Source organism: Hesperophylax consimilis, chromosome 7 (genome assembly GCF_061612785.1).
Source record: "Hesperophylax consimilis isolate HC1 chromosome 7, BYU_Hcon_1.0, whole genome shotgun sequence".
Taxonomy (NCBI): Eukaryota; Metazoa; Arthropoda; class Insecta; order Trichoptera; family Limnephilidae; genus Hesperophylax; species Hesperophylax consimilis.
Genome location: NC_142842.1, coordinates 19636888 through 19659724, shown reverse-complemented (window position 1 = coordinate 19659724; position 22837 = coordinate 19636888). Strand labels below are relative to the sequence as shown.

Here is a 22837-nt window from a genome sequence, read left to right as displayed (position 1 = left end):
GAGCGGGCCGCGACGGAATATGGCTGCGAATCCTCGTTTTACTCGGAAATATATCGTATTTTTACGAATCCAAATTCAGATATTTCAAATAAAGGGCCGGCCGCGACGGAAAATTACCGCGAAATCTCGATTTACGCAGAAATATATCGTATTTTTACGAATATTTCAATTTAAAGGGTAGGCCGCGACCGAAATCCGCAGCAAAGTCTCGATTTACCCGTAAATATATAGCATTTTTACGAATTTATTGCGAATATCTGAATTTAAAGGGCCCGCCGCTACGGTAATCGGCCGCGAAAATAAAGAAATAATTGGTATTAATACGAATTTACAACTAAAATACCACCGGATTTGAAGAGGCGGCCGAGAAAATCGAATTTCGGTGTATTTTTTTTTTTTTTTTTTTTCATAAAATTTCGAATTACGTGGGAATTCGTTAATTCGAAATTTGATTTTTGATGTCCGCTGGATTTCGAATTAACGAGGTTCTACTGTATTTAAATTACTTTGTTGTGCCATGTCTTCCTCTGGCATCCCCGACATAGCATTAACTTTGGTGTCATATAATATTCTCCTTCTCTGTCATTTCTTCGTTCATCTGTTGCATATGCCCAAAACATCTAATGGTCTTGGATCTTCATATTTTCAATATGGTCATACAAAGTTTTAGCACACATGTGCCTGAGAGATCTCATTTCTGGAGCATTAAATCTGCTTCCATCATTCCTCTGGTAGTTTCACACTCACTGCCATACGGTTGGTTTCAGCACTCCGCTGTGGACTGCTTCTTTGAACAATTTACAAATAAATAACATCTGTTTTAGGTATTTGCTGATAGCTGCTGCGCTTTGAAGGATTCCCTCGCCGCCCTTGGCTCCGGAGACCATCTTGTCTGGGATAAGGATGACAAGAGTGCTATGGACTTTGTGGCCGCTTGCGCCAATATCCGCTGCCACATCTTTGGCATTCCCCAGAAGACACGCTTTGATATCAAATGTAAGTCAATATTGAATAATAATAAAACATTTAGAGACTGCCTACGTCGTCGAGGTGTAAGGCTCTCAACCTGCAATCCGCAGGTTGTGAGTTCAAATCCCAGCGTGCGCAAGTAAATTTTATTTGATTAATATCAGTATCGCCCCGGTGTAAGACCACAATTCAGTATTGAAACATTATTTGGTGACCAGATATAGCCAGTTACTTCCCACCCTTCCTCTCTCTTTTGTTCATCAGAATACAAAGTATACTTATGACATACAAGCATAGACATAAACACAACTGTAAAAATAATTGATGGGAGGGGAACTGAACTAATCAGACATTAATGAGAAAACGATAGTAAAAAGGATATGCTTAATAATAATATTCAATTCACTATTAACCCAATTGCTGCCCAAACAAAAAGTGACAAATTCTCTCATATCTTCATTAGGATTGCGTCTTGACATATTTAGGGATATAAAAATTAATATTTTTTTCGCTTTCTAAAATCTTTGTATGTGCAAAATGACGAAACTTAATGTAAAGATAAACATGTAAATTTTCAATTCAGGAATTAAAACACAAGTCCACATTTCCGCCTAACATTAAAAAACGTTTAGAACCACGTGAAATCCACACACACGTTACAATGGCGGGAGATTTTAAAAACAACTGGGCCAAGAAATCTGCATACCTTTTTTGGATGCTGCTTTGTGTAATGTAAACAATTTAAATTATCAACTTATAACATAAGAAACAGTAAACATGCCATAACACCACAGCTGAGTATGATTTTGACGAGCTGGTGGAAAACCATGTGACAATTGTTTTGTTACCAGGAGAGTTCCAGCATGTCTTGAATAAACCACAACATCATTTGTACATTACCGCTGGTGAGCGAACATTGAAATTACCAGACCCTGTACAGAAAAGTAAGGTAACGGTTAGCATTGCGGTTTTAGGACTGTGAGACTTTACTGCGCGGGGTCTGGATGTACATTTTTAACCGAACCAACTAATACCTACTATCACATCGGGTTGCATAGCGATACAAAATTATAAAAAAATTCCTGGAAAATTATGTGGAGATTTTCCTGGAGGGGATGTTCTTTTTAACAAAAATCACAGATAATCGTTTCATTTACTTTCATAATGTTATGTATTCCTTCATGGTATTATATATTTTATGTTGCTTAATTTCAATAATTATTATTTATTCACAGTAAACATTAATGTACCTAGGGAATGCAATCCAGCAAGAAAATGTCAATCCAGGTATTTGCGGGACTGAACAATCTTAGTCCCGCTGGATCCAGGTATTTGCGGGATCCAGCAGAGTGGACTTAGATATCTAATCAATCGTATAATAAAGACCTCGATCTACCAACCTTGCTTTTAGAGTTTTAAATTTATACCTATAATAAAACAAGTTCGTTGGGACATTTTAAAGGATTTATTAATAGGTATACCTTTAGTTAGACATAGGTAAAGTTCAAGTCATAAATTGGCAAAGAATAAGATAAGACATAAATTTACATAACATACCCGCCTCGGAACAGACTTTGTCTAGTGAGGTGGGTAAAAGAAATCTATGTACAAAAATAAAATAAACGCCCGGATTGCCGGCACTGAAACTGAAATTGAACTGAAACTTAAATTTAAATAATAACGTTCACACGATAAACAATATTCTTGTACAATGAGCATCATAAGTTTAATTAAACATTATTTTGGAAATAGCTTCGTAAAAAAGTTAAAGTATTAATAGTGTCATCTGATAAACGGCTTCTGATATTGGACACAAGGTAGCCAGCGGCTGAAAAAGCTCGTTCAGCTTCCACGCTGGTTGGCACAATAGTCATTAGCAATTTTAATCCACCGGACTCGAAGTAATTCAGAGTAAGTGAGGGTAAATCTGTAGTTGCTCTCTTTCAGCTTTAAAAGATCTTGAATAACCATCATATAGTGTCTTGCCGTAATTCATAACCATTAATTTGATAGAATTAGACGATGTTGGTAAGTTAAAACCCCGGCTTTAAAAAGATCTTGCAAATCCTACGAGGTACAGAAAACTCGGAATGGTAAACCATCTTTAGACACCATTCGTGATACCCTCTTTTCGACGGTATTGTTTTCGCTTGAAAAATGGTCAGTGATTTTATTTGTTGATGGTTGAGGTTCACAATGAGCCGATGTGGAAGAACTGGACGTCGATGCAGTTGTAGAAGCTTCTCTGTAATCCCGCCAGTCCAGCGGGATCCCGCAAAATTTTCGACCGAGATTAGTCCCGCAAAATGTCTGCGGGATCCCGGTATTTCGGGATCCCGGTATACCGGGATTGCATTCCCTAAATGTACCCTTAAGGAATGTTTCAATTTTTGTTATTATATAAAATTATGGCTAAGCCTTACGTGTTTATGTATTATTTTAATTGTGTGTGTATAAATAATTCACATAAATTAATTATATCTAAAAGGTTGCGGATTATGGCATTCCCTGTTGTGTGACTGGAGCTAGTGGTGATAAGTACCTGGCTAAGCAGATCTGGTTACAAAACACTATTAAAGCCATTTCAAGCAACCAGGGTGATACTGAGAATATCTACTACATCTAGGCGCAAATAATATTTTTTTACTCCATATATGTATATGCATAATAACAACTATCATTTGTATTTTTCAGCCATGGCTGGTAATATTATTCCCGCAATTGCAACGACCAACGCCATTGTGGCCGGCATCGTGGTGATGCATGCCTTCAATATTCTCACCAAGGAATTTGAGAAGTGCCAGTCTGTGTACTTGCGATTGAAGCCCAATCACCGTGGACAGTTGTTTGTCCCCGAACGAGGTAATTACATACTTTTGTATTTATCTATTTATAAACAGCTAGTTTTTATTTAAACATTTTTTTTTCTTATTGAACAACTGAAAATTATGGAATACACAATCTGGAATCTTATTTTTTTTACTGTTGAATTTTTATTTTAAAGAAAACAAATGCCAGTTAATATAAAAGTTAATTTCATAATGCCAGAGCTCACCATTCACATTTTTTTTGTGATGTATGCCAACAGATCGATATTATTGTTAAGAATACAGTCCTCAGTATGCAACAACTCGTCGCTCTAGTTCGTTTTTGTCCAACAGACCATTTTTGGCGAAATTGAGTTAAGTATGCAGTTGTTCTCAGAAAGCATTTACTTATACGAGACAAGTGAAAAAAAAAAATAATAAAATTTTTTTTAATGTGTTTTCAAGACGCAGTTTGTCTTAAGTCCACCAAAATTAAACAACATTCCGAGCGTGTTAATCCATCACTTTGTCCTACATCCAAATTAAAAATACAATACAAAATCTGTAGGAAAATGGGAAAGTAGAACCCAGTTAATTTGAAATCCACAGGAGATTGAAAACCAAATTTCGAATTAACGAATTCCAAAGTAAGTTTTTAGATTTTCACGGCCAAAAGCATTTTTGTTTGTTTGTTTTTGGGGTGTTATGCCGTGTTGCGCTAACTCCTTCTTTAGCCGACGTTTCGGACAGCGTTGCAGTGTCCATCATCAGGGCAGATCCGGTAGATCCGAAGAAAATCACATCTTCAACAACACAAGCGCAACACGGCATAACACCCCAAAAACAAACAACAAGAATTCCAAAGTAATTCGAAAGTTCTACGGCGCCCCCTCAAATTCGCGTAGGTATTCAAAGTAAATTCGTAAAGATACAACTTATTCCCATTAAAATACATTTTTCGCAGTCGATTACCACCTCGGCTGGCCTTTTAACCCGTCATATCCCGGGACCGCATATGTGAGTGCGGCACATTATCTACGAATTTAAAAAAAAAAATTATGTGCGATTTTGACCCTTATGTATAAGGAATTTGTATGAAGAACAAGGTCACAATCGCTTGGGCTATTCTCGTTCTTTACGCAGCAAATACTGGAATGACTTCTAGCTTTTCAGATTTTTTACAAAGTATTTTTCTGTGGAATGCCAACGAAATATTTGCCGCGTTTTTAGTGTCAAAGCGTCTTCTTTCATTATTTTTGATATAAATTGATTGTGGAAATAATAGATTTGAGGTATCATCAGAAAGATAGTTTTATCTACATTATTTTGATGTAATTTTTATAATATTTCACCCAAGAAAAGGCTGGCTAAGTCCTCCATCACAACACAAGCGTCATTTTCCGCTTACTGTAATGGTAGTAGGAGATTTTCAAATATTGTCAGATTATTCATTACCAGGGAATGTTTGTCTTTCTTTTTAAAAAAATATATGTATGCCCGCCGGTAATTATATAAATTACCAGCGCGTAATGAACACGAAAATCGAAATTTTAAACCACAACCGGCCGTCAGATTTAGATTTACGAAATTATGCATGACATGTTTTTGATGTTTTTCAAATTACAATTTTCATGCGTAGGCTAAAATAAATTTTGACTATTGGTTTGCGCCGACTGGGGACACTCCTCCAAAATCCAAACTCCTCCGTTGAAACCAATCCATTAGGATTGTATCACCCCACCTTCTGTTTGATTTTGTGCCTTGTATTCTCTGGTGGTTGTCTGAATGAGGTGGTTATAAAGTTTAATATAACCTATGTTTTTATTTTTATCAGGATTAAATCCGCCCAACCCCAAGTGCTATGTCTGCTCCCCCAAGCCTTCTGTGGTGCTGGTGTGCAACGTGAGCACCCTGACCTGCGGTGAGCTAAACTCCGCCATTCTCATCGGCCGCCTGAACATGGTGGCCCCTGACGCGCTGCACGAAGGTGTCGGCGCTGTGCTCATCTCCTCCGAAGAGGGCGAGACGGAGGACAACGCCACCAAAACGCTGCAGGAGTTGGGGGTGCAGGATGGAAGCGTCTTGATGGTTAGTCATTCAGTCTGTCGCCAGTAGTAAACACATACTTATAACTTTCCTTTCCCCGAGCCTCTAGACGTCTCCTATCTGGACTGCCCGGGCTTCATCCTCATAGGCAAGTTCAGACCCAAAGGAGGTGTATGTCTCCATAGCCGAACTGACGTCAACTGTGTGCGACTGTTGAATCTGGAATGCTCGTTCGTCCTGCCAGTACGGTAAGACTACGTCGATACTGCTCTTTGAACCTCAGGGAATCAGACACATCCGAGCTATTCAAACATCTGCGATACTATTGATGATCTTCATATTAATAATAATTGGATAATTTTCTGTGCAATGCATAATATTACTATACATAATGAAACAAAAGGCAATTTTTAATTTTGAAAAAAATATCAACAGGTTGATGATTTCCACCAAGATTATGAACTTCGCGTGGTCATACAGCACGACCCCGATGCCAAGGAATATGAGATTGTGGCAGATCCTGAGAGCCTCAAGCCTAAAGAAGCCAGCAATGGAAATGGAGCAGGTATTGGTCATTTTATTGCCTTCTGTGTTAGTTTATTATAACAACATGATAGTTGCCCTCTTCTGTTGATCAAAATTTGTTAAAAACCTGTAACGGACTTAGAATCGGCATTTGACGAGAACCTTTTGACTGTCAAAAAAACCTAAATGGCACTGAATGGCCATCTGATGACTTTGTCACACCTGAATTTCTGCGAAACAACTGGTCCTAAGTTTTTTTATGAAAAAGGCCTCGCAGCCGTTCCTCTTGGGGGTGCGGTCACATCAGGCTCATCCTTGTTCACGAGACACTAGCATTATTGAACCCCAATACCTTGTTACATAAACGATTTCGTCACGTCTATTCAGGTAGCAGCAACGAAATCGCTCCATGTGACCGAGGATGACACATAATGATTTAATGCTTTTAGATAAAGAAGCAACTGCTGAACCGGGAACATCGAGCAACGCCCGTAAGCAACCTGTGCACGAGAGTGACGACAGCGACATGGAGATTGTGGAGGATGAAGAAATGGAGGAAGAAAAGAATTCAGCTCCCAAGAAGCGCAAGACCGAGGACTCCGACGCTAAAGGGGCCCAACCGGCCAAGAAACCAAGAACATCCGTGTCTGATGATTGTCAAATAGTGGATCTTTGTTAATTTAGTAAAACATCTCATTTACGGACACTTTATATTTTTATATGATCTTATTTTAGTAAATAAGTCACAAGGAAAGTTTATTCTCTCGGTATTCAAGATTATTCTAAAAATAATTATGAATTCATAGCATATTCTTCGTAACAAAGTTTTTGGTCTGTGCTCGTTAGTATTAATTTATTTTTCATGTAAGATGTGATTTCTTTCTACAGTGGAATAGATTCCTTAATAATATTATTAAAATTACTATTCTTATAATTAGTATTCAAAAACTTAGATTTATATACCTCTAATAGTATTTGTTGTAATGTTCTTTAGTGATTCTTGATAATGACTTTCTGTCACATCAGAATGATCTTTTATATTGTTAACTTCAGATCAAAGAAGCAAACTAAACATGTCATACAAAATATCTATTTTCAGAGCAAATAAATAATTTATCATGCATTATTCTTTCTTATTTGCATTTTTTTAAGTACTTATGTGATATTATATATATTATGATTCATTCGTGATTGGACCATTCCCAAGCAATGGAAAAATCTGATTTTATTTCTACCTATTGCTGCTGCCAAATGGCATGGTGTGATTAACCTGACCATTCAAAGACCACCATTCAGAATCTACATGTTTAGTGACAGTTCCTTACCATTCTTCCTCTTTCCTTTCACCTCCTCCACATCCCTCAACCACAACATTCCTTAATAAGCGGATGTCATAGATCCGCTGGCTCCGGGCACCATCACATATTGAAATGGATTTATTTGCACACTGGTATCAGCTAGTTCGCAGATGATATTGCGATAAGTTTGGGGGGAAAGGTTTAAATTTTGAGTGATGCCCTGTTCTATTGGGAGAGGCTAAATACCGAGTTCTCACAGCTAACAAATAAATAATAAGCAGTCAACGGGCAAAATAAAAGTGTATGAGATAAATTGTGACTATAATACTGTACTTTACATCAAAGGATTGGCCCTTTTGACGGCATCACTCAGTTTCTTATAATAATATTACAGAAATAACACAGCTGCGTTAATGACAAAAATCATTCCACGTAACCACTTGAGCTATCAACTTTGCCAAAAAAAGCAAAATGAATACTCTATCGGTCACAAATAACCTCATACTTTCCTTTGACCCACTTTTTTCCACTGCAAACGCATGCAGCTATTTTGAAAAAACAACACTTCGCCCTTCCTAGGATGCTCACTGCGATCTGCTCTCCCTATGCTATGCTAAGTTCTGTTTCCTCAAAACAGTTTCATACGTTTGCATCAAAAAGTCTTTATGCGAAAAATGTATGTTTTGTGATCGACAATACATTCATCTTGTTCATTTATAAATGCGCAAGCAATTGGTTGGTGCACGGAATAATTTGTACTATCAATGCAGCTGATGTATTTCAAACGGAAATAACAATAATAATATCATAGAAAACTGAGTGACACTATCAAAAGTTCCAATCAATTCGATGGGAAGGCCCGATAGTCAGTCAATAGTTGATTTCATACACTTCACTTTGCCCTTTTGACTGCTTAATCAACTATTGGCTTGTTGGGAGAAACTCAGTCAGGACATAGCCAGTGACAGCCTTAAAAGTGCATTTTTATTGCAGCAATTATCATTTCTTAATTTGTACAGAAAAAAAACATTCGATATTGAATAGCTCTATATTTTAACATTATTGTTTATAGTTAACTAATAAAACATCAAGCGTAAGAAGAACATTACGAACAGGACTTAATATGCAAAATATATCTAGGCTTACCAAATATCATTAGTTTCTTAGGACGGGTTGTTTCGGAGAATTTGATCAATTCTTCAAATTTCAAAGTTAATTTTCAGGTTCTGTGAAAGATTTTTTCAAGTTCTGTTTTTATTTCAGTTTTGTCAGGCAACTGCCCTATGCTGATATAATAACAGATCTTGAATTGGACTTTCACAGAACCCGGAAATCAACATTGAAATTTGATGAATTGTTCAAATCCTCCGAAACAACCCGTCCTTAGTGTATCATATTATTATCATAACTAATTGTAGTACCTCCATAGATAGCTAAATATATTATTACAGAAATAATTAATACTGAATCCTCCAGATAAGCATTATTAAAATATTCCGGAAAGCTGAAGTGCTAAAAATGAGTCCTGTAAAATTGTAAATCTTTCAAGAAAGAAGCCCAGTTTCTAAGAAAAAAAATTCTTATAGAGATTCAGACTTGCTTGACTCAACAATTTGTACATTATTTATAACACTACAAATATTGTTCAACCATCTTAGTCTAAACTCACATCGGAATCATCTTCTTCAGCAACATTCTGTTGTTTCACTATTGCAGGAATAAAGCTCTTGTCGGGAAGTATTCCGTGTTCCAGCAGGAGGTTTTCCACATCATTGGCATAGAAATCATGACCCAATTCATCTGTAACCCTAACAAAGTTAGCAATCATTTGCCCTCCTTTGTAGACAAGCAGAGCGGGAACTCCTCGGATTTTAAACTGTCTACTCATGCCTGCTAACGAGCTGACCAGCTTACAGAATTTTACGGTGGGATACTCTTGTGACAAAGAAATTAAACATCCATTCATAACAGAACATGCCGGAATTCTGTCTTCAAAAATATGCACAATGACAACCACGGATTTGTTTTCACAATCAATAGCTTCTAAGAATTCTCCGCTTGACGAGAGGCTAGATAACTTTCCAAAGCGAGGAAGTCTTCCAGATTGTGCAAGCATCTCTTGCATTCGTTGTTTCTGATAATGCAAGAGAAAATCGTCATTTAGCAACTCGTCTAATTCATCTTGCGCTTCTTTCTGCTTTTTATATTCGTCTTCTTCGTTGCTAGTCATGCAAGAGAGACTCAGCTTTTTCATTAACTCTAGTCTTTCTTTTTCTTGTTCATTTCTTGACTCTGCTTCCAATTGTTTGAATCTCTGCCAGTCTTTCAGTACGCCTTTGGGTCCCGTGTTGCTTGACGTTCCGTCCCAATCATTCGCTGGTGGTAATTCGGGTGCTGGTTCTTGTGACTTTGATGGTTTGGGCTCATCACAATCTGACTGATCTTCATCATCATCTTCGCCTTCACTGCTGCTACAGTAATTTTCCAATTTATTGCCAAGGATCTTATCCTCTAAAGTAGCCATGCTATGACCAAATATAAAAATTCGCTTGCTTATGAAATTTACACCGTATACGACAGAATAAATGCGAAACACCAACAAAATTAGCAACAAACATTTACTAATTAGATTAATGTTTGACCATAAATAACCGCCGTTTGACGTTTAGCACATTGATTTTCTATGGACACGGAGGTGCGGTGGATGGGAGAAAACATGTTTCGTGGTTAAAAAAACCGTGTTTTGAAGCATAAAAAAAAACATGTTCTATAAGTTTTTATTGATCATTTATAAGAAAACAACGATACCTTAGGAAATTATCTTTAATGCTATCACGGAAAAACAATATTTTTCTTTTTTTTTCTCTCTGTTATCGAATTTAATTTGCATATCTCTATTTTAAATAATATAACAATATTTTTTTATTTCTTTTAAGGAACATAAACAGTCTTAATTTTTGTATAATATACAGAGGAGAATGAAAAGATACAGACCAATTATAAATGATCACAGATGGTTGATTTAATAATGTACAACTTAAGTATTTGGTGAATATAATCTAAAATGTAAAAATGCAGAACTAAGCAACAAATATAAAAATTTAAGTTGATTTGTAGTGGTACGCCACCATAAAGAAACCGATCTCTACGCCACTACGCCAAGCGCCAAGGTACCACGCCGTCATAGAAACCTTCCAGAAAGTTCGGCCGTTGACTAGGTTTGTTTGGCAAAATCTGCCATAGCAACTAGAATGTTTCTGAAAGGTTCTTCACCTTATAAAAGCGACAGCGGGAAGGAACTCGACAGTCAGTCACAAATTAGCAGTCCCCGAGTCATCAATCAGCAATCCACTGCTACACGGACCTACCACACGTAGATAATAGGCCTACCCGGCGTAGGCCGGGCTCTGCACGGATTATCATGGACTCTTCGGGATCACATCAGCGCCATAGCCCCGGACATCATTCCTGACCAGAGCTGACCTCACGCGCCTAGACCCTGCGACCACTTCGCCGGTCTGCGTCTCGGCCATCGCCGCCTACACCTGGCGTCTTCCTCATCGGTCTCAGTCATCTCCCAACTGCGCAATTCTACTGACTCATAATAAACGCTGTGTCACAACAACTTATCATCTTTTATTGTCTCGCTACCTGATCCCCAAAAATATATTATTTGTTTATAACCAAACAGGATAGAATGGGAAACAGGTTTTGACGTTGGGGCGAGATAGGGGTGAAAAGGGATGATGGAATATTGCCGCGCAAGTGAAATAAAAATAACCATCAAATGGTAAATTAAAAATAAAAATAAACAAAAATATTTTCACCATCACAAATTTGTTTTATTCGCATCTAAAATGTGATAAAATGATCTTCTGTAAAGATAGTAACTAAAGCTACGAGCAGTGAATATGTCAGCATGTATGTATATATTTGCAAGTTTTTGGTTGTACATAAAAAGCCCTGGACGGAGCAATCCGAGAACCATTTGAAGCCACGAGGTGAGGGGGAAGATTTATGGAAATGCCAAAACCTACTATTTTTTAATGACGTTTCCCATTCCTTGCCCCGTCAAATACTTCAAAAACATCATAAGTCGATATAATTGCATAAACAACACAAAAAAAATCATCTTTGCCAACAAATCAGTTCAAACGTAGTCATACAAGAAAAGGAAATTTCCCCTCACCCTAGATTTGGCTTCAATACCATTCATACAAAATCGCAATAATGCTCTTTCCCAAGGCTTTTTAGGTCCATGATGAATGGTATATCTATGGTCTATGATGAGTTGTTTGTTTATGGGGAGAATGAGAGTGGTTTATTTATGGGAGAATGTGTTTATGTTTATGGGTCCATCATAAATGAACCTACACCTAGATCGTCATCTTCGTGCTTTTAGTACTGAACATATTTCGTCCGACGGATTTTTTTGGAACTAAGAGAAAAAGAAAGAGAAGGGCGAGAAGGGCATGAGAAGGGAATAGTTGTCACGACGTCACAAACCATCGACCAAAGATAGAGGAAAGTAAAAAAAAAAAAACGGTCTACCATAGACAATATAAATACGGTCCCAATTTATTAGCCTAAAATATTATTTAAAAATGAAAAACTCGTAATTGCATGAATTATTTTATTACTCAAACACAGATAACACCAAAAAGGGACATACAAGCTTGTGTAAACACAAAACACATTTTAAATGAGATTAAAATGTTAACACACCAAAACAGAATATTAGAATATTATTTCATTTAGAGAAAAATAAAACAGTTGTATATAGAAGCGTATGAAGGTATACGCTTCTACGTCCATTTTGGCAGCAATGAGCCCGCTGCTGGGTTCAGGGAAGAAATCTGAAATAAATAAACATCACATTACTCAAACAAAACATAGAATATTATATCTGTAATTCAGTTGCTGGCTTTGAAGAAATAATAATTCTATTGAATGAATATCTTTATCATAATAACGACTCAAATCAACGTCTATTCTTTCATTCTATCTCTCTAATAATAAATAAAGTTAATGATAAGTTACATTAGAAACATTAAACAAACAGAGGGAGATTCGCACCTGCATTTTGGTTAACATCCCGGGTCCCTTGTGCACCAGGTAAATCCCGATATATTCCGATATATGGAAGATTAAGGGTCGGCAAAGCATCTTTTTTCAACGAGCCACGTCGTTTTTAATTCTTTTGCAAAATGCGAACTACAAACATGTGCATAATTTGCCAAAATCGGGTAATAAATATAATCTATTCTGCCAATTCTCCACGCACATTCCCGAAACAGACTCTCGTTATTGTCGTGTCGCACTGAAACAACATCCTCACAGCTTTCGACACTACAGCGAAATTAGCGAGGCATTTTAACAAATCTACTTTCACTTTTCACAAATATTTACGTCGGCGAAGAACCATGAATATAACCATAAACATGTGGTGTTTTGACTTTTGACTTTTGTTACCACAGATATCCCATTTTATACAACTCAGTTCTTCTATGGCGTTCAAAGTGTTCCTATTGGATATTGGCATTTTAAATATTGCTATGACGTCACCAAACCGCCACCATTCTAGGACCAAAATTTAGGTCGGAGTCGACCCCCCCCTCGGGTCCATGCAGGTCTATGGTCTATGCTTGACACATGACATGTTTATTTATGGGCAAAGGGCAAAACTGTCAAAACATTGGCATCAACGTAAACCGTGAGTGGTTAATTTATGCGTAAACCAGTAAACGATTTAAACATTACTGGTTTTTCCAATCTCTTCGTTCAGTTAAAAATAAAATATAATACAATAGCCATGGACAAAGTTCCTTCCATTGTTCAAGGAGAAGCTTCTGAATCTGACAGTGACGATGAAATACCTATTGGAAAATGCGTAGGTTACTTTTTAGCCAATAAACATTGCGGTGCAGACCACCGAATATGAACGAATGCCCGCTCCATTCATTCCCTGGCGTAATTGATGATGTCCACAGGGCGACGCCTGAGACCCTACACTGACTCGCACCCCCTCCACCATTCTAAAGAAGAAGTCTAACCCGTAGTACTTATCTGTATTTTTTTCATGACAAATTTGTTTGTGTAATTATGTTTATTTTATTCACAGATTGAAGACAGGAATGATACCTCATTTCCCCACGCCGTAGTGGTAGCAGGAGAAGACCCAGAATCTGATGACGGTTCGCATTTATTTATCTTATATTTATTATTTTTATGCCAGCTGTCAAATTTGATACACTATTCACTGAGTTATAGGGTCTTGAAATTTCGTACGCGATACATAGAAACCATGTTTTATTTATCAACTATGACTTAAGAAAATCAAATTAATAACTATTTAACACTTTTGAAATTTCAGTAGTGCCAACCAAAAAAAGAAAAGTGTTGCCATATAATAATAATATTTTTTTTACAAAATAGGTTAGGTTTTTAGTTTGGGTTAGAGTAGACAGAAGAACATGGGAAAAAGGTATTAGAATTAAATCACAAACCAGTCCATACAAACCTAGCGTAGCCCACAAACTACTTGAAAACTGGGATAAAACTCTAAAGGGGACGCGAGTGGGCGTTATTAAAGGGTCATTTTTTTGTTATAGAAAATCACAGTTAGGTTAGGTTATATATATATATATATATATATATATATAAATTTAATATGTACAAGATTTTAAATAATAAACTACAAATCTGGCAAATGATATTTAATTTTCAGAATTTTCCATGCATTGATATTATTATTATATGGCAACACTTTTTATTTTTTGGTTGGCACTTCTGAAATGTCAAAGTATTAAATAGTTATTAATTTGATTTTCTTAAGTCATAGTTGATAAATAAAACATGGTTTCTATGTATCGCGTACGAAATTTCAAGACGCTATAACTCAGTTAATAGTGCCGACCCCCACCTAATTCTTACAGATTCGGATTCCCCAGCCCTAAATTAGTCTAAATCAAGTTCAATTTCGGTTATTCGAGTGACTCCCCTAAACCGAATTTATTCCCAAAATTTTCTCTGAAATCATAAAATTTGTAAGTAAGGACTTAAATACCTACCTACTTAACTGAAAAAAAAACATATTTTATGTAACTCATTAATATCTCAATGACAAATTCACATACATATAAAATGCAAAACGGTTAAGTTAAAACAAGACTTCACTACGCTCAGTCAATAATACAACTATTTTCAGCTCCCCACAGAAAATACGTTCATCTTTCATAAGTATTTTCTTTATTTTCAGAACATAATATACCTAGAGTGACAGAAGCAATTACACAAGAGCCAAGTTCATCTAAAGAAAAGCAAAACTCTAAAGTAAGGGACTCTTTGCTTCACAAGAAACTATGTAAGTTCAAATAAATGGTATGCTTTGCTCTTCTACTCCACACTGCTTATCAGAGCTAACCGCCCTAAGCTAAGCTGGCTTATAACTAAGATAGCTAGTGACTTACAACTAAGACTTATAACAACTAGTGGCTTATAACTAAGATTAATGGCTAGTGACCCCTTGCTACATGTCCTGTCCAGCGGATCTGTCCCACTTCCGCATTGAAATTATATACAAATTATTTCTTATTTCAGTAGAATGCAATACTTCTCTACATAACAATGTAAAAGTCCTTCTGAAGAGCACAGTCCAGGAATCTTTAGCACAACTTGCATCAGCGGAACAGCAACTATTGAAGTCTCAGGTTAGAATTATGTATTCTTTTATTTATTTTGACACCGTGTAAGATTGCTGTAACTGCCCATAGTCAGCGGAACTGTGACAATTCAATAAAAAAAATATAACTTTTTTAAGAACACAATTTTTTTCCACTTTATTAGGCTGGGTTTACACTTGTAAGTAAAATTTACGACTTTCGTAAATTTTTGATAAGTTACTCACAGGAGCGATTACATATGCATCCAACTTATCGTAAATAATGCTCACGGAAGTTGTTTGGAAGTTTAATTTACTAACTTCTCACAGAGACCGCTACACCAGTAATTCTATTTTTGGTAAGACGGCTTCCTGACAACAACGCTTTGCCGCCGACTTTGACAGCTGTCAGTTAGTAATATTTGATAAGGGATTTGTTTATTTACGGTTAGATCATGGATCCCCAAATAATACCCATTTCCGCACATAACGGATTGCCGCTGCGATAATATGCACAATTTTGTCAAACAAAAACGTAAGGGCCCGCAGAGTGTTGGATTAGGAGTTGGCTTCAAAGAAAAAGTACTGATGGGGATTTCGTTCGTTTAACGGCAGAATTAAGAATTGAGGATCAACGAAAATTCTTTAATTTTATCCAAATTAGAGCAACTGACTTCTAATACATATTTGAAATGGTTGGACCGCTAATTAAAAAGAATGATACTCGTTTTCGGAATGCTATTTCACCAGCTGAAAAATTAATGAGATTCCTGAGGCGTATGTGTGAACACCATGTACAATCGTGTGAGAAATGCGGAGATCCGCAAAGAGTACAAGGCTGATGTAAGCGTAATGAGTAAGATCAAGAAAGGGACGCTTAGATGGTTTGGGCATGTAGAGCGAATGAGCAAAGTAAGGAGAATAAACGATGCAAATGTAAATGGTAGCAGAAGTCGGGGACGCCCGAGGAAGTCATGGCACGACCAAGTGAATCAAATACTTGAGTCGGGCCATGTCAAGAGTCAGAATAATAAAAGAGTACCTATGTATTAGACGATGTATGAATGTGAATGAGGCAAGAAGTGTGTGCCAAGACCGAGTTCTTTGGCGGTCCGTCCTCTCAGCCTACCCCTGCGGGGAAACGGCGTGATGGTTAGTTAGTTAGAAAAAATAATGGTGACTCTTCGATTTTTGGCGTCAGGTAATGTTTCCTATGTATTCTTGTATTGCATTTTTGTATGCATTCATTGGAGATATTAATTTGTTGTGAAGTTTGATAGCTGATCCATCAGTTCGTGAAGTCGAATACTAGAATCATTATCACACATTTACACAGGCATTTTTTAAACATGACATTGTGTTAATGATAAATAATGTTATGTTAGTCTCCATAGATTATTGCAGTATATTATTTCATAAAGCTGTTCATGGCGACAAATAAACAAGTCCCGATGAGCAACGGCAGAAAGACTTGTCAGTGTTGCAGATTTCTGTTTTACCATCCCGACAGTGACGTCAAAACTTACGGTAAGCGTCTCAACTTATCAATCTGTTTTGATAAGCTGTGAGAGAGCCGTAAATTCCCGCGTGAGCGATTAGACCTGTCAAAAACTTACGTAAAAAAAACTTCCGTAACTTGGTATAAATTACGGTAAGTGACTTATGGTGTCGTTTAGATTGGTAAATTTGTCGTAAGTTGCTTACGTGAGCAACTTACAGGAAAAAACTTACAAGTGTAAAGGCAGCCTTACATTTTTATATAACATCAGCAGCAGCAAGGCTTGCCGTTTAAAAACAGCCTCACTGGTATTTTTGAAATACTCAAAAATAGTTAATTTTTCATTCTAATGTTTTTTATAAAAAAACGTTTTATACTCAAATCAAATCGGCACTTTTTTTTTGGCCGTAAAACAAAAAACAAAATTATATAAAATTTGTCATTTTGGCAACTGAATGGATCAAATAGTTTTCAATAACTTGAAATATCACAAAAAAATATTAAAATTGCATGTCATCTTTATCTACAGCTAGCTAAAATCCGTCAACAAAAATTTTGAAGGTCAAATGTGTAAAATTTCATCAACCTCGGAATGAAACTGTAGATTTGTCGGTCACCCGCCCGCCACAGACATTCTTCTTTATATTAATAGATTTTTCGCAGCAATTCCTACAGCTTCTTACTGCATTCTAGACAAATAGTCTGGTTACAATATGTAAAACAAACGTGATTGGTTCTCGCTTTTACCAATTTTGGAGGTGTGTGAATTATCACCAATTTAAATGGATTGTTGGCTGGATGATTCTGTGGTTCTCCAATCCGCAGAATCCAAGGTTGCGTGGTTACTCTCGGTGTGTAAAATCAGACTTGGGAAATTTTAAATTTAGTTTTATTTTAACAAACTCACATTACAATAATTTTATGAACAAAAGCAGATCGCGTACGTTAGAGGGTATTTAGGACTAAACCGGCGGCTGAAACCTTTGGAGAGAGAATGAATTAATTGCCGCGCAAAGCGTCGGGATTGTAATGATACCAGGCTCACATAAATGTAGGGAAAAGTAAACATTATTATCATTTTCGGGAGATGTAAACTCCATCCATATAATTTACCCTACATACCTTCCCTCCAGCGTAATACGCAATATTAGGTCACACACAAAAAAAAACAATGATTATACATATTTAAATGATTTAGGTAAGGAACAATAATAACCCTGCGGCCGGAATGTACCGTGGTTGTTTGAACTGCTCTCATTATTATTATTTCATCACAATAGTTTTACTCTACATATATTAATGCTCATGTCTATGTTTATATTCTATTTAATAGCTAAAGCAAATAATATTTTATTTTTACATTAGACAAATAAGTTGAGCGTATGTGCACTTGAAAACTATAGTATTTAATAAAGCTGGTAGCTGTTTACTAATAATAACAATAATCGTGACTCATTTGTTTATTCTCGGCGGTCGATCACCAGAATGTAGGTATCTATGTACTTGTTTGTTTACTTATCTATACTGTTTGGAATGTTGTCAATATAAGTAATAATAATAATTAAATATTGGTAATAAGCATTTACTTTGTGGCTCGTCATAATTTACAATAAAAATATATATTCATTTGTTTTAGACCACTTTAATTTTAATTACACTCTACCGGTTTCGGAAGCACCCTTCCTTCGTAAGGAGAATATTAAAACTAACTTATGATACAAAATATTGACAGTTATATACATTGAATTCCGGCAATAACAGAGTTGTTTACTGGAAATATGTCTAGAATGAAACTAAATGATAAATTAATTTGGTTATTCATTTTACTTTCCGACTTTAGGTCCGGGTTAAATCTTCCCCACAGGAAAAACTAAACCCTTCCACACACTTTTCCACAAATGATCATCTAGTCAATCCACATTATTCAAGTGCATTATATAAGTACAGGGTTTTCCAATAAGAGGTGAAAACAACAAGTCAAATCACCAGAGATCAAATGGGAAAATAATTCACCGACTCCAGTTATTTTCATATCAGAGGGTTCGGCTCGGTAGAACTTCTAATTGGACCTATATATCCTACTGATCCCTTAATATAAATATTTAAAAAAATGTTTCGTAATCCTACATGTATTTAAAATGACTGATTTTTGCATTTTTATGTATAAATTATTTGACAGATCTAATACGCCTAAATTTTGAATGAGAGAGCTAGGTATAATGCCAGTAGCCGAAATAAAAAATCGTAATATTTTTATATTCTGAGAATGCCAAATTCTTTTAATTTCATTTCTTAAATCTGTGTATTTTCTTATTTTTTCAGAAACACATTTTTGAATATTACAGGAATTCGGAATAGCGACATCAATGATATCAGTTATTTTTTTTATTTTTTCATGTAAAACAATATCGGGTCTATTATGACTAATCGTTCGGTCTGTTAGTATAGGTTTTTCATTATATATTTTATAAACTACATTTTCTAAAAATGAATTTGGTTCGTTTTCATAATATGGTACTATATTACGGCAGTCAATCAAGTTATGTTTTTACCAAATTTTGGTGAATTATTTTTAAAACTTGATTATGCCTAAATGTATACTCGGACGGCGCTAATATAGAACATCCCGATATCCCATATCAACTCCTGTTCCAACTCTCGACATAACCTGATTAAAGTAATTGATTCTCTTAATCGTGCCATGTTTTCCCTCGAGTTTCCTAGCTTTTACCATTAACTTTCGCATAATATATATTCTCCTGACACTACTTTCTCCGTCCATCCGCCCTAAAAGTGTTAGGAAGGGTTGTTTCACAGGATTTGAACAATTCTTCAAATTTCAAAGTTGATTTTCACGTTCTGTGAAGGTTCTATTCAAGTTCTATTATTATTTAAGATTTGTGAAACAACTGGCCAATAATGATTATTATAATAATAAGTATTGAATTAAAAGATTTTTGAATTCACAATGATTCCGTAGTGAGTACTTACCACAAATAAGCATTTATACGCTCTCCCGCTAGCCACATTATTACTTGAACGTTGGCAACACTTACTCCCAACCTCATACCTATAAATAAACCACTCACTAGACCAATGGCTTTTTGTATGAAACAAATTGGTCCTAAAAAACCATAGATATGTCAATATATAGACGGTACGATTCTCATTCGGAGCCTACTTATTATACTATAGTCTATGGAATAAATATGTGGATATAGTTAGGCGATCATATGACTTCACAATATTTCGGTTCCAATTTTCGATCAGAGTTATACCCCACTGCTCCTAGCTGTCAGTCCAGCGCTCAAGGGATTTTGAAATTATGCAACCTATGTTCTCTTTCTCTGCTTTCTGAAGTCTTAAATATTCAGTAATTATAATTTAAATGCAAAAAATGTAGTGAATAAAATTGTAATCATCCATCTGAGTTCATATTTCTAAAACACACAACACTCCTCTTTGCTTCAATACAAATGACTCCCACCCCATTGTTGATTGGTCTCTTTTGATTCCAGATGCGTGTCCAGCGGGCCAGTGCCAGTGTGCGGACCCTTTCTACTAGCAGCGCTGCGTTGGCTAATAAACTCTCTTCCACTTTATCTGCCTCTTACATTCCTAAGATCAACATTTCCTTGTAACAGAGTACACAGTCTCTTTAGAAGTTGGTTTAGAATTGAGATATTCTACTCCCGCGGTTAGATTACCCTATGTAAAAATATGCCAAACTGAGAAGATATTGAACTCAAATAATTTTTATTTTTTTTGTTATTTTATTTATTGAAAATAGGGTTTTATTAAACTTATTTAGAGCCAGAAAACTTAAAAAGACCCGGAAATTTCCGGTACAAAAATTACCAGTAATTGTATTGGATATTTAAAAATATGAAAGGATTCCGGCATTGTGGCAATTTTTGTATTGCAATATTGATAGATACCTATATATCTGGGAACAAAAAAGTAAAATATAAAATAATTATTTTGAATTTATAATACATGTCATAATATTACCAACAGTCTGTACCTACATCTTATCATGTTTTGATTTTTACATTGTGCAGGACTGTGTGAATAAAATAATTATTTATTTATTGCACTAAATTATTTATTATTGTTAAATGGTGCAAATTTCTAGAGATGCAACGCAAATTGGTAAAGTGGATATTATAATATTATGTATATAAACCGACTGTCACAACATGGATAGTGCCTAGTCAGGAGTTACTGTACCTAATAAACTACACGTATTATGTTGAGTGAATAAATATCACATTTTATATATTATTTTAATTTTGGGTAATTAATTAATAATTGTTATCAGAGACCTGAAGATGTATTATACTCAAATGATGTAGAAAAGGTGCAAAAAAAGTTTATGCAATATCTTTACATGTGAGAGTACTACCCTTTGTTGTATCTCCCTGATCCCTAGGATTTTCTGGCTGGAATGCTAGGATTAGATAGTCTAGACCAGTGGTCGCAAACTGCGGCTCGCAAGCCTTATTCAAAATGTATGCATCTGTCAGTGTGTTACAGTGAAATCCCGATTTGTTTAACCCGGAGGCTGCCGTGCGCATCTATGTTTGATTCAAGATTCCGAGCCCTCGCTGCCGCGCGCAATCATACATGATTTTAATTTCATCTTGCGATATCTCGAGACTTTCTGTATAGATGGCGCAAAACTTGGGCTTAAAAAATAATTTGAACTTTTATCTAGCGACATCTCTACACAGATGTAACAAATGATTTTGTTTATATAATGAAAGACCTCGTCAAACTGGAGACTACAATATTTCCCCTGTCAGTGTTTGAATTCCCCGCGCGCGCGTAGCTGTGTTAGTGTATCACGTGGTTCCTTCTTATCTCGACGGTTCGCGAATACTTAGAATCTTCAACGAATCGTGGTTCTAACGTTATTATTTTAACAAATTGTTTTTATTAACTAGTCATATTTTTAGTGCAAATAAGTTTTGTGTTAATCAACATGTTTTGTTATTTTAAATGAAATAAGTTGTTATATCCTTGGTTGTTAAATCCGCCTTTCGAGTGAAAAAATAATAATATATATTTTATTTTAATTATCTGTGTTTAGAACCTAATTATTGTGTTAATTTGTCTTTTTTCCTAATATTTTTTTTTTGTGTAACCCTCCATCATGGCTCGACGCGACTTGTCTTATGACCAAATAAGAGAATATTGTCTCGATCTTATATCTGTTAAATTAAAAAATTCAGGTATGAGCTTCCCCGATTATCAGTTATGTGTGATAAGACAATTAATCGCAAAACACCACAAAAAAACTCAACTCGACTCAACTCCTCATTCGTCTCATCATGACACACCATTACGCCTGCTTGCAAAAGAGGTTGTAAACATCAAAACAATCCAAGCCATACAGAGCCTGCCATGTTTGTGCGAATACAAAACTTAAACAAAGCCGCAGAAAAATGGCTCGATATGTGTTCCCAGTGTGGCATTGTGTATTCATCCCTGTTTTAAAGTCTACCATTCAAATAAAAACTATTAACATAAATAATACAAAAGAAACTGTAAATAGAAGTGTAATAAATAATGAAGTTTAAAACAATAATATTATCACAAGTGTATCGTGAGAAATGGTGAGCCGTTGCAGAGGTCCCACTTCGGAGACGTTAGTACTGATATTACTATAGTATGTGTTGGTGAGATTACTGATTTGATAATGGCGGCGGGTCGAAGTTTGTTGATGTTTCATAGATAGTTTTTATTCGTCAAATAATCCATCAATTCATAAAGATATCTTGTTTAGACTTTTCAAGAGTGTAACGTAAACAAGTTTTTTTTGTTTTGGTAATAATTTACAATCTTAAATTTACAAGTGCTGAGGATAATAAATAATGAGGCAATGTAAAAAATTCTAAAAATCCTTGGCGTGGGAGTATCTATCTTGTGTTTACATTCGGGCAGCAAAAGGGTTAATGTAGGAAATAATTTTAATTTTTTTTTCTGCTAATTATTGATCTTCTATATAAATAAAAATGTAAATGTCAGTTTG

The 22837-nt window shown here is 35.7% G+C and overlaps 4 protein-coding genes across 4 annotated transcripts in view; 3 read left to right on the top strand and 1 right to left on the bottom strand.

Annotated features, from left to right (window-relative positions):
• Positions 1 to 8087, top strand: part of Uba2 (Ubiquitin-like activating enzyme 2) — a 28444-nt gene extending 20357 nt beyond the window's left edge. Inside the window, exons 8-12 of the mRNA XM_089633808.1 lie at positions 825 to 996; positions 3664 to 3831; positions 5611 to 5864; positions 6258 to 6387; positions 6797 to 8087. Of these exons, the coding sequence (XP_089489934.1) occupies positions 825 to 996; positions 3664 to 3831; positions 5611 to 5864; positions 6258 to 6387; positions 6797 to 7026 (954 nt within the window). The 3' untranslated portion in view covers positions 7027 to 8087. The remainder of the gene's footprint in view (positions 1 to 824; positions 997 to 3663; positions 3832 to 5610; positions 5865 to 6257; positions 6388 to 6796) is intronic.
• The window catches only part of LOC149422436 (thioredoxin, mitochondrial-like), a 289804-nt gene that overhangs the window by 164320 nt on the left and 102647 nt on the right, over positions 1 to 22837 (top strand). The window lies entirely within an intron of this gene.
• Positions 8696 to 10300, bottom strand: LOC149422444 (phosducin-like protein 1). Its single transcript, XM_089633807.1, has one exon. The coding sequence runs from the start codon at positions 10167 to 10169 to the stop codon at positions 9300 to 9302; it is 870 nt and encodes a 289-aa protein (XP_089489933.1). The 5' UTR covers positions 10170 to 10300; the 3' UTR covers positions 8696 to 9299.
• On the top strand, positions 12780 to 20894 carry Blos3 (Biogenesis of lysosome-related organelles complex 1, subunit 3). The gene is made up of 5 exons (XM_089633806.1): positions 12780 to 13535; positions 13767 to 13839; positions 14904 to 15008; positions 15245 to 15354; positions 20322 to 20894. Exons 1-5 carry the CDS (start codon positions 13374 to 13376, stop codon positions 20442 to 20444), a joined length of 573 nt encoding a protein of 190 aa, XP_089489932.1. The 5' UTR covers positions 12780 to 13373; the 3' UTR covers positions 20445 to 20894.

Excerpts from the sequence above, each read along its gene's own strand:
- LOC149422444 (XM_089633807.1), bottom strand. The coding sequence starts at position 10,169 with ATGGCTACTTTAGAGGATAAGATCCTTGGCAATAAATTGGAAAATTAC.
- Blos3 (XM_089633806.1), top strand. The coding sequence starts at position 13,374 with ATGCGTAAACCAGTAAACGATTTAAACATTACTGGTTTTTCCAATCTC. Across the intron at positions 13,536-13,766 it reads AAATACCTATTGGAAAATGC|ATTGAAGACAGGAATGATAC; the intron begins GTAGGTTACTTT and ends TTTTATTCACAG. Across the intron at positions 13,840-14,903 it reads AGACCCAGAATCTGATGACG|AACATAATATACCTAGAGTG; the intron begins GTTCGCATTTAT and ends CTTTATTTTCAG.